The sequence below is a fragment of the Synchiropus splendidus genome, chromosome 3, assembly GCF_027744825.2.
Source record: "Synchiropus splendidus isolate RoL2022-P1 chromosome 3, RoL_Sspl_1.0, whole genome shotgun sequence".
In the NCBI taxonomy this organism is placed as follows: domain Eukaryota; kingdom Metazoa; phylum Chordata; class Actinopteri; order Syngnathiformes; family Callionymidae; genus Synchiropus; species Synchiropus splendidus.
In genome coordinates this window covers 28,006,091-28,024,901 of record NC_071336.1, presented here as the reverse complement: position 1 = coordinate 28,024,901, position 18,811 = coordinate 28,006,091, and the positions used below count along the sequence as shown (strand labels likewise).

The 18,811-nt window shown below is 42.2% G+C and overlaps 1 protein-coding gene across 5 annotated transcripts in view; it reads left to right on the top strand.

The window, feature by feature from the left end:
- The window catches only part of LOC128755329 (guanine nucleotide exchange factor VAV3), an 82,216-nt gene that overhangs the window by 59,107 nt on the left and 4,298 nt on the right, over positions 1 to 18,811 (top strand). The window contains exons 17-27 of one of the 5 annotated variants that reach the window (XM_053858616.1): positions 873 to 964; positions 3,491 to 3,513; positions 4,352 to 4,370; positions 6,851 to 6,981; positions 8,167 to 8,232; positions 8,886 to 8,920; positions 9,062 to 9,178; positions 11,077 to 11,164; positions 11,583 to 11,712; positions 17,430 to 17,510; positions 18,112 to 18,263. In XM_053858616.1, the coding sequence (XP_053714591.1) occupies positions 873 to 964; positions 3,491 to 3,513; positions 4,352 to 4,370; positions 6,851 to 6,981; positions 8,167 to 8,232; positions 8,886 to 8,920; positions 9,062 to 9,178; positions 11,077 to 11,164; positions 11,583 to 11,712; positions 17,430 to 17,510; positions 18,112 to 18,263 (934 nt within the window). Of the gene's footprint in view, positions 1 to 872; positions 965 to 3,490; positions 3,514 to 4,351; positions 4,371 to 6,850; positions 6,982 to 8,166; positions 8,233 to 8,885; positions 9,179 to 11,076; positions 11,165 to 11,582; positions 11,713 to 17,429; positions 18,264 to 18,811 lie in introns of those variants that run through there. The other 4 variants (XM_053858614.1, XM_053858617.1, XM_053858613.1 and 1 more) reach the window with 4 other exon arrangements.

The window sequence follows — 18,811 nt, the reverse complement described above, 5'->3', positions numbered from 1 at the left end:
CAAAACTTTTATCATGCATCTTGCACTTTTACTTGAGATGTAATACAGTAATGGCTAGTCGGCCCGTCGTACATGGCGACGACCCTCATGGCCACCTACACTCTCTGTTGAGAAGAAACCCACCTATTGGATGACATGTCGTATTGTGCAAGCTAATCATAGCTGATACAGCAAGTCACTACTCAGAACACTGAATCAGGATAGTGGTTTAACTGATCTTCATGAATTTATGGAGGAAAATCTAATATTTTTACTCAAATTTTCTTCAATCAAAAATTTCCCCATGTCTTTAAACCCGTTCGTTTCCGCCGTTATTTCCTGTAACATGCAATGTTTGAATCTATCTCTCTATCTGACTCAATGGGATGGTTTTCGGCCTGTTTCCTGGAAAAATCCCAAAAGAATAATGGCTCATGTCCGTTGCGCGCAGAACTCAAGTCCCGCATTCCGGCCGGACATATGAAGAGACGGTGCAAAGACGGCTGCAGTTTGGTGAAAGATTTACTTCTCATGATTAAAAAGTAGCGTTTTTATAGTCAGTAAATGTCAAAACATTCCCCTCTGATTCATTGTTTTTGAATCACTTCTTAATTGGTTAATAATTACATTTTTTTTGCCTGTGATGGCGCTCCACCACACTTTCACAAATTCCTGCTAGAAACCCTTAAAATTAAAACAGCAATAGCTTAAAAACAGAGCAGACTCCTAATGTGGCGCTTCTTCATGTCGAAGAGTTCAACGTTTTGTAAGTGAAGGAAATGCAGGCGAGATCAACTCGCGTCATGCTTGACTTCTTTTGTGAGAGATACTGTGAAATTAAAATTCTGCATTTTTACTAAATAACCTATTGTTCTATTCTCCACTGTGTGCAGGGGCATCTTTAACCAGGGATACCTGTGTTCCAAGTGTGGTTTAGGGGCTCATAAAGAATGTCTGGGCCGCTTAGGCCACTGTGGAAAAACAGGTAAGACAGAAGACACGCACCGCCGTCTGTTGTAGCTGAAGTCACATTGCATTTACGAGCGCTCTGAACTGAATAACTTGTCCATCGACAAGAGTACCTGCAGCCTAATTGTCAAAGCTGCAGCTTTATGGTGGCCAACAAGAGATGAGATGATGATCCACTTTATGAACATCTGGTGACTTATTAAAAGTTTAGGAGATTCAGTTGTGTATGCAGAGAATCTAGAATGTGGAAGTGTGTGCAATGATTAATGGCTTTTCAGGAAATAAGATTTTGTTTTTCCCCCATGCAAGTTGTGCAGAAAATATCATTTTTTTTCGAGCCCATTCTTCCTCCTTCAACACCTCGAAAGCAAGTCAATGTCACCGTGCTTAGCTCCCTGGAGTCGAATAGCAGTTTTACATACATGTTGCCAGATTTTTGTACTATTTTATTACACCGCAATCTGTCACTCAAAATCCGTCCACTGGAGTGTTGACAGCTCATGATGTTATGAATGGTTAGGTGAAGATTGTGAAGCAAAATGTGGTCCGGAAAAGTTTTTTTTTTTTTTTTTTTTTTTCTGATGCAAGCTCAATGATTTGAATGTGAGTGTTTGTTTATCGTACACACAAGTTGAGCGCTGCAGTTTGAAGTGTGCGTTTGTGTGTGTCCTGGCATTCACTGTGGCGAGCTGCCATTTCTAGTTGGACCGGGCATCTGTCATGGTGCTATCAGGTCACAGAGGCAATAACGCCACCGCCAGGCCCACCTGGGCACACTGTGTACCTGAGTAGATTTGGGGGACACCAGTGATGGGAGAGCACAGGACTGTGAAGGCAGGGATGTCGGTTTAAATTTCTCTTCTCATTACTCCATGCACTTTTCACCCAGTGCTACAGAAAAATGAGCGAAAGGGCTGTACACAGATAGAAAAACATTTGAAGAAAAGGTGGAAGTTGAGAACAAAAACTGGAGATATTTGGCCCATCTTCAAAAGCACTTCTCTTCTGGACAAGTTTGTTTTTTAGTGGCGCGCCCTGAGGAACACAGCAGTCAGACAACAGTACTAGATCGCAGAGGCTCGCAGGATAGGACGGAACCAGAATCCATGCCTCATCGCCACTTGAGACAGGGGTCTCAAACCTGTCCTCAAAAGGCCTCAGCGGGTGCTGGTTAGCCAATGAGGTGTCAGCTGAAACAAGCTGCACCAGACTGACTGGTGATTGGTTGGAACAAACACCTGCACCACTTCAGCCCTTCTGCGGATCAATTTAAGACCCCTGACTTAAGACTTGTGTGACGTAGAGCTGTGTATTGGCAGGTGTCTTGCAATATGATACGTATTCCGGTGATGCAATATATTGAGATACCGTAAGTTACGCAATATATTGTAATAAGAACCATCATTATAAGGGTAAAATCATACATTGCAGGGCAATTTTATATGCATGAAAATGAGTTTATATATGATGTCGGTCTAGATCTACACAATGAATCACCTCAAACCACAAAATAACACTAGTGCATTAAACAGGTCACACATGCAGCAGCAAATCCAAGTATCTATGTATGGTATGAATTATTATCAAGACAATATTGCACAGTCAAGTATTGTGATATTTCAGCATATTGATTTTTTTCTTACGCTCCTACTGTGATTTGTTGAATTTCCCCACTGTCGGATGAATGAAGTACGTCTAATATGATAAAACCCAAAACATTGCAATGAACCATCAGAGCACTGTGTTCAGCTGTGTTCAGCACAGACTGGTTCTGAACCGAGTCAATCGGTCAACTGGTTAGAGCAAGGTTAGCATGTGCAAAATTGAGTTGTCTCCATAAAGTTTTTAAAAAGCGTGCATTTTCTTTGGGCAAAATAAGCATTCTTGAAATGCATTTCGTGAATCTGAAGCTGTTTTTGTGGCAAGCTACAAATGGAAAAACACAAGCTTCACTCTGCAGGTTTTGTCCGCGCTTCACAGATAAGCTAGTGTTTACCTGCGTTTGTCTCTGTTATCAGCCACTTCACCGCGTGTTTGTGTAACAAGTCAAAGTTCACAGAAGGAACAACAGGTCTGCTTAGTGTGTGTGTTCGTTCATGTGTGGGTGCATATGCAGGTTTGTTTGGTTCAGTGCGTACATTGGCGGCTCGCTTCCAGCCTGCGTGTGTGCTGGAGCGTGGAGGTATGTGTTTATGCAAGTGTTTTGTTTGTTCAGAGGGGTGTGTGTGTGTGTGCATGTGCGTGCGTGCATGTGTGTGTTCTCGTGTGCAACTAAGGGGTGTAACCAGTTCCTCCGGGAGCCAATGAAAGAAACTGGTGGAGCAAAAACACCGAGCTTCTCCCCCTCCATCCTGCCTTGTTACCTCCTCCGTCTTGGCTGTCAGGTAGTGGCAGGCCAGCAAAACAAAGTGAACCTCAGTCAGAAACAAGCCTCCGCTTTTTCCACTAATGAGGGAGTGTTGCCTTGTACCGATGAGTGCGTGCAAGTGTTTACGTGCACCCGCTAACCTGTCATTCTCTCCTGTTCTCAAACCCCTTGTAGATCCCGGTTCCATCGGACGTCAGGTGAGCCGTGTGTCTGTTTGTCTGCTATCCCCTCGTGTTCCAATCTCTGCATCACTTTGAACCCTCCTGTCCTGCAGCTGTTTGCTGAGCAGCCGCCAATTTTCTTCCCTTCCCTTACACTTTCTGGTGCTTGAAACGTTTCTGAAGATTTACAAAGTTTTGTCTGCAGTCCTGGGTCAGCCCTGCTGTTCCTGTCAGTGGAGCATTTTACATTTGTTTCTGCACAGTCCAGAGCTGAAAACAAATAATGGGCTTTAATTAGATTTCTGCAGAAACTTTGGGTAGAAATGATAGAGATTTCAACATATGCATGCAACTGAAATCATATGTATTTGTTCTATGCTGAATATTGAATGGCTGGTTGATTACAACCCAGTGCAAGGCAGTTATATTTCTGTTAATGTGTATCCGTCTGTCGGTCTGTTGGTAAAAAGTTCTTCATGTTAGAGTGGTTCAAGTCGTGCTTACAAGTCTCTGTCAAGACACTGACAATTCTTGACTCATGAAAGAGGTTCATTTGATGGTGTGCTGTTTTTATGAAGTCATGAGCTCCTGCCTGGAGTCATGCACTTTAATAGTACTTTTGTAGTGGATACTGCATTATTGTTTCCAGTTTGTGGAGTTGCTTTTCAATGCAGATTTTTGGAGATGAATTCAGAAAGGCTCAAGCTGCTCTTAACTATGCATGTTTATTCTGCAGTTTTCATTTTGATCACAAAAAAACACGCTGGCACCGTTTTGTTTTTCAGGTTATTTGGTTGGTTCCTGTGGTTGCAGTTTGTGGAAAAGAAAAGGAGTGATCTAATATTTACCAGTGTTTTTCTCATTTGTTTTGCAGGGGAAGGACCGAGATCCAGGTGAGGCATTAAAAAGCACTGTCTCAGACTCCAGACGTCGCGTCACAGCATTGTCTGATTTGATTTAAAATGATATTGCTTTTTAAAAGAAAAAAAACCAAAACAAAAAACCCTCAAGGCTTTTTTTCAGGTCACGAATGAATGACTTCCTTGTATTCAGCTGCTTATCAGGATCGACTCGCTCTGAGCAAGTTACTTATTTCCTGGTGTCTCTGCTGATATTAATTAGAGAGGTACAGTAGATATTCAGGGCTGGTTCACCACAGCAAATGCTCAACTAAAATATTATTCCCAAACACTGGTCATATTGAGAAAATAAGAAAGCAATAAGAAATGCAAATCGTAAAACAAGAAAAGCATTCTAGTTCTTCTGTTGTTTTAAGCCACAGGCGACAGTTGCATTTCTTATAGTGCAACATTATATGCACACTTAAATTCAGTTTAAATTTTGTTACTAAAATATTGTAAAACAAGGAGAAAAAGATGAAAATATGTAACCATGCCATGATGAAAAATGTTATGCTAAGGCACGTCACTTGGTACTTTCCCCAATATACACCATGTATTTATTTTGCGCAACAACAAATACAGTAAAAAAGGAAAAAAGGGAAGAAACGTGACGTATTTGTTTTTTTATTTAATTTTAGCAATTCAACATAATAGAACTATTAAACATAAACCATTAATAGCTGCACAGAAAACAGGTGGTGGAAATGAGAGGGAAAAAGACGCCCAGGAAATGACTGAGTCATAATTACCTTTTCAATAGTAATAAGTGAAGGAAGTGAAGAAGTGCAGTAGTTTTGCTCTGACCTCATGAGGGACATAAATATACGCAAAGGGCAACTCTGCCACACTTTTCCTATGGTTGTTTACGGCAAAGGATGCTCAATATTATATTATATTTTCAAAAAATAAATACATAAAGTGTATTCTTCACTTAAAAATCTGGTGGAAAATAAATCCAACAGCTTCATGGTCAGATTGCTTGTGTTATGCTACAAACGCAGTCACCATCTTTGCATATTATGTTTCAAATACAGAAAGATATCCACACTATCAAAATTGATTCAATCTCCAGTTTTATGAAAATCTTAAAGCAGCCGATCACTCATTTCCCTTCTTTGCAATGGAATGTTCCTTTTTCCTCTGAACCATTGAAACATTGTTGTAGGTAACGTTTAGGAGGCACATTGTTCAGCTGCTGTTGGGTAATTCAGGCTTCAAACCATAGCTGTTGTTGCATTCTCTCACTACCCTCCGAATATAATACGATTAACAAGGACATCTTTTCACCTTCCAGATTGCCTGTGTGTGTGCGTGTGTGTACACTCCAGCAGGCTTTAATCTCTCATAAACCCGGCTTCAACACTCATTTCTCCTCCCCTCCATCCATTATGCTGCAGAAAATCATTTCTGACTGAAGACGCATTAAAATCAATAGGCATTTGATTGCCCCAGCCCATGGCGTTTGGTAATACTTCAATGCTGCTCCCTTTGTCTTGTTTTCAAAGGTGAGCCAACACGTGGCTGGCCCTTGTGTGGATACAAATGCAATTCGTGCCCCCAAGACTCAATTCTCCATGGCTCTGTCTTTAGAAGTGCGATTGAGAGGAGCTGGCTGGTGTCAGGCTGCCAGCCTCGGTGCCACGCTGCTGGAACCGAAACAAGACAGATATAGACGCATTAGCTCTGTTGACTTCTCTATTCTTTGCCTTCAGCTTTTCTCTTCATGCTCTCGTTGGAATTCCCATTTCGCTCATTGTTTTTGGTTTTTTTGTCCCCTCAACTTCTCGCACTGGAGACTCATCATTTATTAACCCTCTGGACGGAGAAAGTTTTGCCTGCTAGTTAAACATGTTTTTAACTGAGAGAGCCATGGCATAACATAATCTGATACAAATACTGTTAGCGTTATCAAAACCTTTTTTTTTTCTTCACTCAAAGCAGTACAGAATCCAACAAGAACTTTCAACTGTGGTCGTGTGGCACCGAACGCGGCACACTTGTTGAGCAGATGGAGCAATAGGTGGTTGTGCAGCAGAGCCTGCCGAGGCTTATCTGTGTTCTGAGAATGAACAGTGTGTGCAGGTGATTTGCATTCCCATGACACGGCCGACAAGGTCTGTATTGGTATGTGCGTACACATGTAGCCCACAGTCGCTCTTATTACCATCTATAATGGGGCCATGAATTATTTAGCAGTGCGAAGATGCAGCTTTAGAATTACAAACCTGAAGTCACACTCCAGCCCACACACCGAAAACCACTTGTGGTTCAATGGGAAATGAGCACACAGTCAAGCAAACTGTAAAGATGCAGTTGGCGTTTCATTTCTGCAACCACATAAACATTGCTGGCTTTATAAATGAAAATCCCGGTGTAGATGGAGTGTCATGCTCTAGTGAAATTAGATCGAATGAAAGCTTGTTTTGCTGTCAGTCAAACCCTTGCACGTTCCATTCTCCTTCCCTGTGCAGGTCTGCCTAAAGTGGTGGTCATCAGGAACTACTTCGGTGTCCCAAGCCCCACGTCGGGTCCGGCCCTCAACATCCAGACCGGAGATATCATTGAGCTCATCAACGCCGAACCTCACAGCCCCTGGTGGCAGGTCAGAATTCAAGATTTATGAATGAACTTTTCATTCATAGAGAATTACTTTGGCCTGTTTATCGATTAAAAATCGCAGTATCAGTTTTGTCATATCTATCCTTTCATAATTCTGAAGGAAATATATGTTTCCGTCCACTTTTTAAAAAAAATTTGTGGTTGAAAAATATATATTTCTCCTGACGCTGTGAGACTTCTGCTCTTAGGGACGCTGTAAGATGAGACATTAAAGTCGACCCACCTCCCTTCTCCTCTATTTGATCCAAACAAATCCTCCCACTACCTGAACAAATCACCTGAAAAGATTGTATTATTCAATTAACCCAGTCTCAACGCTGAACTGGAGGCTGCCGAATCCCGGCAGCCAGAGATGATTCAATATCCATCACTTCTGTAGCCGTCGGTCTGTAATCATTTTAGTTCTGGGGATGTGTGATAAATAGAATCGATCAGCTTCATTAGATTTTATTCAATAGCAGCCATCTGTTTACTCTGTCAGTGTCAGCAGCAGTGACGATCATTACAACGCAGCAGGTACGTGAGACAAAGCGCAGCGCTGTGCAGCTGATAAGAGAGTCGTAGAATACAGTCATGTGACAGTTGAAAACCACACCAGCGTTATGTTGTTGTGCTGTCAGTTTGCTGCTGCTGAAAGTGCACAAGAGACACTCAACGTAGTTGTCAAGCAACTTTTACTCAAAAGCAACTGAGAACATTATGGTGAGGTGCAGTCCAGAAAAAGACACCATACCATGTTTTATTGTGAGCAAATGACAAGAAATTGGTGGAAATGGAGGTGTGACTAAAAAAGCCACAATGTTTCATTTAGAACATTTTCATTCATTATTAATATTTTTAACTGTAATGCTAATGATTAGAAAAGATTACATGAGATGATCAATAAAAAAACACATTGGCTATTACCATTAGAATCATCAATAATGCTTGGATCAGGACTAAAAGTGAGCTCCTGCACTAGGTCTTTTTTTATGAGGACCAGAGTCTCCTCCAGTTAATAAATCAGGACATGGGCGAGGGAGAAATAAGGAAGTCTCCGTGGCGGCAGACGGCTCAACAGTTGTTAACCCGCCGTGTTTATTCGCTCTGCTTTGCATCGCAAGCTAATTGTGTTTGAATTATAGAGATGGAGTCAACCAGTAACACGTTTATGTGCCTGTGCTTTCAGGGTAAAATCCTGTCCACCAAGGAAGTTGGCTTTTTCCCAAACGATGCCGTGAAGCCCTGCCCTTGTGTAAGCACTGCTCTCCTCAAGGATCATGCTTTTAAAAGTGTTTTTCCTCATTACTATTGTGCTCGAACTGGAAATGTCATTGAGATAATATGCCACATTGTGTATCCATACATAGTTATTTTTTATTTTTTTGTGTGAGAAGCAACACTTTTTCACTTATACAATCTGCCTTCACTTTCATTTTGACTTTTCAACCCAGGAAAATAAGCTGTTGAATTCTAAAACAATGTTTTTCACTTCACAACTCTGTTCTGCCTCCTTTGTTACATTTATTTTATAATAATTTTTCTTGATAATTAGGTATATTGCAATCATTTAGTCACACTGAATGGAGCGGAGAGCTGTTCTGTGTCCTGTTTGTGTTGTGTGTCTTGTCTCTGTCTTCCTCTTAGCTCTATAATATTCAACTTGCTGACACAAAATTCATATTCCGTGCTGCTGTTGCAGCATAACTAGGCCTCCAGAAGATAAGAGACTGTTATCACTGTGTCCACATTGTGGTGACGATAAGAGAAGCATTAGCGTGTTTTATTGGGAGTGTAAAAGCACCTGATGGAACATTGTGGAAAATGGAAATGGAGCCAACATTGATGCTGTAGTCAATTCTGGTAAAAAAACAAACAAAAAACAACCTATTTTGCTTTGTATTCCAGGTGCCAAAGCCCATCGATTACTCCACTCAGCCGTGGTACGTAAAGGAAAGCCTATTTAAAGGACAGAAATGGTGCCAACTGTCGCGCACATCATCCCTACTTTGTCTTCACTTTAACATTAGCTTCCTTTATTGTTGTTTTATCATCATCTTGTGGCGTTTCCCTGGGTGCCGCAGGTTTGCAGGGCCCATGGAGCGGTCGCAGGCTGAGACAGAACTGATGAATCGGGTCAACAGCACCTACCTGGTGCGACACCGAAGCAAAGAGCTCACCGAGTACGCCATCAGCATCAAGTAAGTCCGTGATTCAACTCCCAATTCTTGAGGTCAATGGCGAACTACTAAGATGAAAACCGCAGTACTGACTCGACACGATCGCATTTAGACGATTGAAACCTCATCGCAGGGGCTGCTGAATTGCCTTTACAGTGATGTGAGTGGCAGAGCAGTTGAGCACAGTTTGACTGACAGAATCAAGCAGTTACTGACAGTCTGACCTCATGAGCCTAGTAGACTGTAGCAGTGTATAAATAGAAGCCTCTGCAATACTAGTCTCCTCAACACAAACACATCTTCAGAGTGTTTAAAAGCGAGTGACCCGATCAGGGACAGTCTCGCTCCGGTGCTGGTGATGAACAGCCTGGCTGAAGTTTGCCGTCAGTGAAAAACGACCCATTGTCTAATGCTGTCAAGTGTGTGAGCGAGATCGTTTTCCGGCACTGAGAGGCAAAAACATTCCTTCTAAGTTCATTTACCTTTTTTTAGCATCGTTTTTTTTTTGCCCTGGCTAACCTCAGTCCCTTCAAGTTCCGCTGCGCTGGAGTCTTAATTGCCTGTGCAAACGCCGACACGCTGCTCTGAACATCGCTGAGAAGGACCAGTCAAGGTTATGAAAACCACGGTGCGGGTGTGAGCGGGACGTCTTCACACATTTACAGGGATAACGGTGGAAAATAATTAGCTTATTTTAGAACAGTTGGACGCCTGTCTGTTTCAAAATGTATGCCTTCAGCTGCCAAAACATTGCAGTTCTGTAGTCTCATGTATAGCCAGGCGTAGGGTCCTACCCTTGGCTAGAATACATATGATGGAAATGATACTTGAATTATTGCGTACACTGCTGTATAACACGGAATTTAGACAGCAGCACAGGAGACAGCAACCATGTTGGGCATAAATCCATATAGAGTTTTTTTTTTTTTTTAGAGTATATAATTTACATTTAACTATATATATATATATATATATATATATATATATATATATATATATATAACTCTCTAAAAGTGGATCTTTAATATGGTAAATTATATATGATATGCTCAAATATAATGATGCTTGATTCTGTGTTATTGTATCGATATTTTTCCTGCAATATCGGAATACTTTTTTATTGTTTTGATTTCAAGATGTCTATACCGATACTTAATACATAGATACTTGGATATGCTGCTGCATTTGTGACGTGTCTAATAACGTTTTTTATGCCACACAAGTTATTTTGTTGATTAAGAGAGTGATTCCTCTGTCAGAGTGTAAAATTGAACTGAAAGTCTAACTATACTGAGGTCATACTGATAAACTTGTTTTCATAAACATGGTATTGTACAGCATTATCACCTTTATTTCAATATATTGCTGAATTTACAGGATACATATCGTACCTGCCGATACACAGCCCTAATGTAAACGGACCTGAATGCACCAGTGGGTGTGTTCGGGGAGGACAGAAACAACACCTTATTCTGGTGGTGTCACCATAGTGTTTAAAACTAGGGCAGTTTTCCAACCCTGCTCTCAGCTGTTGGGGGGTCTATGAGCTAGAGCAGCGACATATCAGAGACCTGCTTATTCACGACGATGGATTAACCTGCTTTCGCACCTTCATTTTGACAGCCCTCATAATGATCTATACGGCTAAACATTGCCCCGCTATGCCTTCATTCATTTCTTCATTACGGTATATGTGACAAGCATGTGTTGTAGAGCGAGGCGAAGGGAGGGGCGGGTCAAGGGAGTGGGGCAGCTCACATGTGCTCCCAAACAGCCATCACTCAGGCGTCTCAAATCCGTGGGACTCTATGCATTAAAGCTGCAGCCGTGCTCTCCACAGGGGCCAGGGGGCCAGCCGCCGATCGATGGCGGTGATCAGAGAGGGAAATTACACTCATAACTTATTCAATGGCCCACAGGTACAACAACGACGTGAAGCACATAAAGATCCTGACCAAGGAGGACTGCTGCCACATCGCCGAAAACAAGAAGTTCAGGAGCCTATTTGTGAGTCTGTTCAGGCTGTTTTTCTTTTGCCACCACCGCAATTCATAAATAAATCATTGTGTCCGCTTAATGAAGTGTCAGAGCCTGAATTTCACTCCAGCAGTGAGCACAAAAATAGCCCTGATTAGAGGTGTGTTTATATGGGCCCCGGGGGCCTCCGAATGATAGATAACCCCTGCAGATGTTGGACAGCTATACAGTTATGTTTACACAGTCAAAAGTGGGTTTTTTTCTATTTGACATCCATCCAAATTTTTAAGCATTTGGTCTGAGCAAAATTTGAACTTCAGTGAATATAGGGATACCAACCCTCAAACATGGAACTCCATCAGTCGGTCGATCATCAGAGGCATAGGCAATGTTGGCTGGAGTCTTGCAATTGTACTCATGAAGTGGTCCATGTGTCTGTTTTGTCTAGGAGCTGATTGAATATTACAAGCATCATTCTCTACGAGAAGGTTTTCGGAGTCTGGACACCACACTGCAGTTTCCATACCGGGAAATGGAAAATGCCACAATGCATCGGATCAATCGCTTGGGAGGCAACTGTGAGTAAACCTGCGGAATACACAATGCCAGAGCTGCAATGGTTCTATGAGGACGTTGCAGTGTTTGAGCTCAAATGACAACCATGGGTTGCAGTCTGCTCAGGACTTTGTCTGATAACTTCTTGCCACTTGGTCAGGACATTTAAAATAGGCTGATGCTGAGCTGGGCCACTGAAGGGAGCAGGGCTGCTGCAATGTGGGTTATGTTGCGCTGTGACAGGTGTGATGGTTGTGTCTTCCCTCATCAACTTCTCACCAGAAACCACTGGCTGTTATGTTTCAGACTTATCACACAATCACACAACAAGTATTGTGCTCCATGACAAAACAAGATTGCTGTGGCTTTTTTATTCTGCGCTCTATTGGTAGCGCTCTAGTTTTAAAAATGATAAAATCCAAAGATTTCACGACGAAGAGTGCCATCTAGTGGGCTCGGAAAATGAGAACTGTTTCATGAAGCCTCGTAAGGCCTCAGACATGGACTGGTGTCTCAAATTCACTTGGAAGATTGTTCCTCAGAGGCATCAGCGTATCAGACCGAGCATAGCTGACACTACAGCTTAGATTTGTTTATTTGTTTATTGTTTATGTCGCTTAAAGAAAAAGATGAAAAGCATCAGGTATTTTTATTGAGCGATTTCTCACTCAATTCTTTTGGTCCATCTATGAATTGATAACGGTCCAAAATATATATTTTTTAATGTGAGATTATGTTGGGAAATATAAAAAATGTAAATATAAAAAATATTATGAGTAGATTTAGATGTGGATATGGTTGTGGATTTCTATGAATTTTCACAGTCACGAAACAACAAAAGCAGTCCATAGTTTATCAACTACTGATGAGCGAGATCGTTTCATAAAAGTATCATTCATGCAATATGAAAAACATCAGTTGGGATTTCCTGAAATGGAGAAGAGACGAACAAAAGCCAAACTTGTCAGCTTTCATCTCCCAAAACAGGGCATTCGACTTCACAGACACTTCCGCGAGATGTTGCTGAACTTTGCTGTTGTGGTGAGCTGTCAGCCAGGTGCCAGAGCAAAAGTTTCACCCGGGTGTTATTTTACCTTTAAGAGAAATTGATGTCTACTCTGTCATGAGGGAACCTGGCAGCAGCTCCGCCAAACTATGCGAAGCGCATCACCATTCTGCGCGTTTGTCAGAAATTACCCGCTGTACCCTCCTCACACGTTCAGGCTATTAATTCAGGCATCACAACTGACATCCAGGCATTTTACATTTATAATTAATAGAACGCCATCTAGCAAAAAAATAAAACAGATTTTATTTAAATGTCAAAAAGTTATGGCATTAGTTGGATAAAAGACATTGTTTTGGATGGAAGGTCATTTCCGTCTCATACCGGGGTCAAATATGATTTTTAAACATTGGTTGTTTCAGTGTAACGTGAGTGGGAATAAAACTGTTCAAGAGTTCACTACAGTCAAGAAGCGGGGGCAGCAGTAGCAGCATTTGAGATCGGTCCTGCTACCTTGAAATACAAAATCTGCCAATAGAACTAGTGAAAAAGAAACTACATATTTAAGATTGCATTGTCTTAAAAGAAGTCCCTCCATCTCGCTGAAATGTCATTTATAAAGGTGAATTTGTCTTAAATCAAGTGGGATGAGATATGTTTACTTAAAAGATTTTGAGTTTTTGCTGTGTGGGCTCTTGGTCTTGACTCTGTGTTGCAAATCTTAAATCTACTATAGATTTATTCAAGTTGTTGTGTGCTACAGTACACGACTCCTAACAAAGATAAGACAATATTTTCTGAACAAACGCAGAGGAACAAAAACAAAGAGAAAATTTCTTTTCATTTTTGGGTATAAGGCTGCGAACGCCTCAGATGGCGGGGTCAGGTGGTGCAGACATTGAAAATCAATCAACCGAGATTCAGAGGGATATCACTTGTGCGTCTTGCGCTTCCCAAAATACAGAGTGTTGTTCTCTCAGTCAAACGTCCCTGTTCACCCCTCACAATTTAGCATGTCCTGAAGACAGAAATAATCTCAGCGTGAGGTAGGCGAGGAAACTTGGCCCATCTGCTGCTTAATGGAAAAAATGAATGTTAAGACGAGATTTCATTTGAACCCTGTGTGCGTGCGGAAGACAAAATAATAATCCAGAGCGTGCTGACAATCACTTCCGAAGCAGGAGAAAAACCGGAACAGATCACTGAGTTGTTGGGGGAAATAAGTCGAGACAAGTCCAATACAAATAGTTGTGTTTGCTTTGTTGTCCTGCGTCTAATATTGAGACCCTCCTGTTCAGAAGGCTGTACTTCCTTCTTTGGCTTTCAAATGGCTCCTTTAGTTGGGAATCTAATATCCTCCAGCTCTGCAGGAAGACTTTAATTGAAGCTCAAGCTGTTCTTTGGACGATTTCCAATGGAAGACAAACTGCTTTATCATTGCAGGTTACCAGAATTGAAGTTTCAGTTTCAATAATCAACCATGAGGGTCTTGTGTTTGCTGGGCTGCCTTGTATTACGGTTTTCTTTAACTGGTTTGACTGGCACTATTCCTTTTTCTGGACTTGCGTCACAATATTGGCTTTGACTTTGTTGGTAGTGGACCCTTATTTGCTCTGCTTTTCTCCATATTTCCTGTACCACATGGATCGGTTGACTGGTGATGATACTGTAGATACGGCAGGTCAGGTTGCCACCTGCTCTTTGAAGGAAAGCAACAAGCAGAACCGAGAGCAACTAACTCTGCTAGTGAGCAGCCTGGACAAACTGGCTGAGTTGCTCAGTGAAAATCCTGAGCCGTCACACGCCGTTGATGTGGCTAAGAATCTCATCTTTGTAGTGCCTGTTGTTGTGTTGTTTCAATCCCAAATACAGACTAGACAAATGGAGAAATCTGGACCGAAATCCACCTCTCCACGTGGACTCAAGTACGAGTTTGAGTCAAGTATGAATTTCAGAGCCAAACAGTCATTGACCCAAGACAGGATACGTAGTCTGTTTTGCTGCAAACCCTCAGAGATCTGCTTGACAACCCAGAGCAAGAAAGTATCTTAGTTCTCATGATACCTTTGTTCATGTAGTGGATTATTCAGATTATAATTTTGCGGTCCGTCTCATGCTCACGTGCGTGATTTAGAGACAAGAGGTTTACTTCAGTGTTTGTAGGGCGAGAGTTAAACAACTTTCTGATGGTTGTACGTATGATTATGCAAAAAAAAGCGGATTCCTTTGAAGTGGTTGAAAGGAAATATTGATTCAAGCAGGCAAAAAAAAATTTAATATACTTCTTTTTCTTTCTTTTTCTACTTCTTTTTCTTTCAAAACCTGGGGTTTTGACACTTTATTTAACATCATGTTAGGACGAAACTATCAGCTAGAATCAGTGGGTGAAAGGAACAAACCTCGGTCAAAACAAAGATGAGGGACCAAAAGAAGAGAAAGATTTCTGCTCAGTGAAAACAAAAAAGACAAAACACAAGTGTGGACACAAAAAGGAGTTTTTTATTGGCTCCTCTTTGGGAGGAAAACCACCATCCATCCTGGTAGAACTGATGTAATAAAAAAGTTGGTACTTGTTCAAGATCACAAATACCCACCAAAAGAGTATCAAGACAGAGGCAAGTGGCAATAAGAAGGAGGTTTGTGGAAATAAATGCGGCCCATTAGCGCATGACCGTACCCACAGGGAGAGGTGATGATGCACGAGACCTAGAGTTACACGCCCATCAGCGTTCTGGAGTCACTGAAAGCACTTTTTCCAAATTCTCATGACTTTTTAAACCATGAAGAACAGTCCATCATCAGTCATCTGGCCCTAAGCAGCAGGTCAGGCCCAGTAACTGTGAATTAGCATGAAGCAGGACTGTTAGTGTTGCGTAGTGGAACTCAAATGCCCATGTGTTGGGTGGCTCTTTCCTGTCGCCATTACTCCTATTCCTTCGAGTAATAATTAGCAGTCATCATAAAACAAAGACCACGGGGCTCAGCGCCGTACTGCTGAGCCTGCAGTTTAGAAGTAGCATCATCTTTCTGGTGGAATGTCATTTATTTGCTACTGGGGTCATTTGTCTCCCAATTTCCCGCGGCAGACGGGCGCGCGATGATGAGGACGCAGACATACGGCGGAAGTAACAAGGCAATATTCATTTCTGCGACGTGTAAATCAGCGCCGCTGAGGAGCTGCTGTTGAAATACAAACATCCAAGCACTTGCTTGGTTTTCACTCCCCTAAATTCAAGGATGAACCGTTTTTTTTTTTTTTCCTGCAATACCGTAAAAACAACATTAGATAAGTACATCAGCTCTGTTGGCACTTCAGCTCAATTCACTTTCAGCACTCGACTCTAATTTTCTCAGAGGTAATGTTGTGAGAGCCCACGTCTTTCTGGTTTTCCTCTCTCTACCAGCCTCGATTGTCTTCAATTTGAACTCGACAATACATTTTTAATGTGTAAATATTCCAGACCATAAATGTACTTTTTACCATTGTTTACTGCCACTGTTGGCTGAACAGTGCAGAGGGCTGAGTACTGAAATGAGACACTGGGTTAAAAAAGTTGCTTTCTTCAGAGTCAAGATGTTGGACAGTGCAGGAAATCGGATCAATGCTTCTTTCTCAGGTCGAGAACAACAAAGCTGCTTCAGGTTGGATGGGTCACTCAATTGGTTTAGCTGCTGAATAAAACGTGTCGACGGTCTGATGTGGAGAAAGAAAGAGGTTGTTGCTACATTACAGATGGACGATCGTCCAAATACATTTCAGCGAATGAATTCTCTTTGTGAGTGAAGTGCTTGTTCCTCCCAGTTAAATACCTTAAGTAAAGATGCTCATTGACGGAGACGCTGACAAGAGGTGTCGCTCCCAAGTACAATTACACAGTGTTGTTTTAAATGATTCATCATGTTGTGTCGTTTTGTTACATCAGGCTTTTGTCATTCAGGATGGCTTGCTAGCTGGTTTTATATCGCCTGCCGAACAGACATGTGATTTACATATTTATGTGGATCATTTAGTGACGGTGTATCACTAAAAACACAACTGTATATACACATATCCAGACAGAAACCTTCTCATGGATACCAAGTTGTCCCAGGCCAACCGAGAGGCACAGTCTCCACGAGGATGCCGAGCATCCTAAAATGATGCCCAACTTACCTCAGTTTGGTTGACTCTTCACCTTCGTCCCTCCATCTAGCTGCTTCTATCTGAGATATTTGCCATTTGGCTCAGCTCTTTCTCCGCCACGGCAAGCCAAAAGAAAGTCCTCCATCTGCTGATCTCAAACTGGAGTATCCCCCTCACTCGTGAGCTAGACCCCAAGTAACTCCTCTGACCCTGTCCTCTGAACCATATTGGATTTAGAGATGACTATCCTCTTGTAAATATGTGGAAGTACAGGTTCAGATAGCATAAAAATATGGATGATTTTTTTGATGACTTCATGTGCTCCAACACCTGCTAAAGAACTCTCCACTCCCTCTGCAAGCAACTTTTAATCCTAAGTCAATTGAGTTTTGTTCTAAAGACGTGGGACAATACACAATAAGGACGTACACTTTGGTCATAGCTAATGTTTAAAGTAATTCATGCCAGTCAATGACATGTGTGACCTGTGTATCTACTCAGTGTGAATGAAGTTGGGATTTCTTTTAAACATGTTTTATTCCTTTGCTTCTCTCTCCTTCCACCTTCCTCCTTGCATCTCTCCGCTTCCTGCCTGGCCTGCCCCGCCATAGCCCCCTTGCTCTGTGGCCTCTCTTTTGTAACTCCTGCCGGCTACAGCTTTGTACCTCCTTCCTCTGCCCCCTTCTGGTCAGGTACAGGTATCACTTCTCTCCCTCTTCTCTTTTGCTTGCGCAGTCTCACACTTTGTCAGCTGGCTGCTTTGACACCATTGCACAATTCACAGCCTCAACATCTCACCTCCTCTGTGGCGGAGTGTACATGCGTGTTGTGCAGTGTGGAGAAAAGTGCCGGTGTGTTAGTAATGCATGTCGTGTGTATTTGCTTGTGGCGAGAGCCGAAGTGTTTGTCTATCATTGGAAAGGTGAATGTGTCAGAAAGCACAGAGCTCTATTTTTGTTGGATACATTCCATCCCTTCGGCCAGATTTAAAAGGTCTGACATTCCATTTCCACTCAGAGTAAAGTGGAAGCCCGACAGGTGGGACGGAGCAGTGGAGACTTGCAAACCTGCTCGAAGTCTGCAAGTCGTACCGCTGTCTTCTTGACAGGACTTGGCCTCACAAGGATGTCAAAACACTGCAGCCTGAAGTGGTGTTGGCTGAAGCCAAAGCAGCATGAACACACACCTGTTGATCCGCTTCATGAGATGTGCACAGTTTCCATCGTCTTTTGTGAATGTCACATTGCTTTTGATATTCAACCCAAAGGTTCGGTCATTTCTCCTCTCTTGCAGTGTTCACTCCAAAAGTGATCGGCGTGGCCATCGCACGGTACGACTTCAGCTCACGCGACACACGAGAGCTCTCGCTCCAGGAGGGTGACGTGGTGAAGATCTACACAAAATCTGGAGCCAACGGATGGTGGAGGGGCGAGGTCAACGGCAGGGTAGGTCCCCAACTTCTCTAGGCTTCAGTTGTCAGGAAGCAGAAAACAGCTTTTTTTCCCTGTTAGTAACTTTGAAAACTATGATCCCCACTCTTATGGATATAGTCAATATTTCTGTCAATGAATGAAGTGTGTCATAGCTCAGGTGACTTATTTATGACCAGGGCAAAGGAAGTTTTCGCAACTAATGACTGGAAATGCTTTGGATGAACTTCAATCTTCGGTGTTTGGAATTGCCATCCGAATCCAGTATTCCAGTCAGTCCTGCATGTGGTGCTGTATCTTTCTGCATTGTCCCCCCAAAAAAAACAACAAAGAAGAAGGCACACTGATTGTCAGGTTTGTGCTGACATTTTTCAGGGGCTGTGTCAGTTGTTGTCTAGTGCCCACTGAGCAGTAAACATGGCACACACTTTGACCCACATTTGAGCGTCAACTTTCTTGCTTGGTTTCTACTTGGTTGTGCTAGTGAGTTGTGTAACTCTTCTGCCACATTCTGTCCCGTTGAGCTGAGCATTATTAGTATTTCAAATGCTGAAATGTAGCTA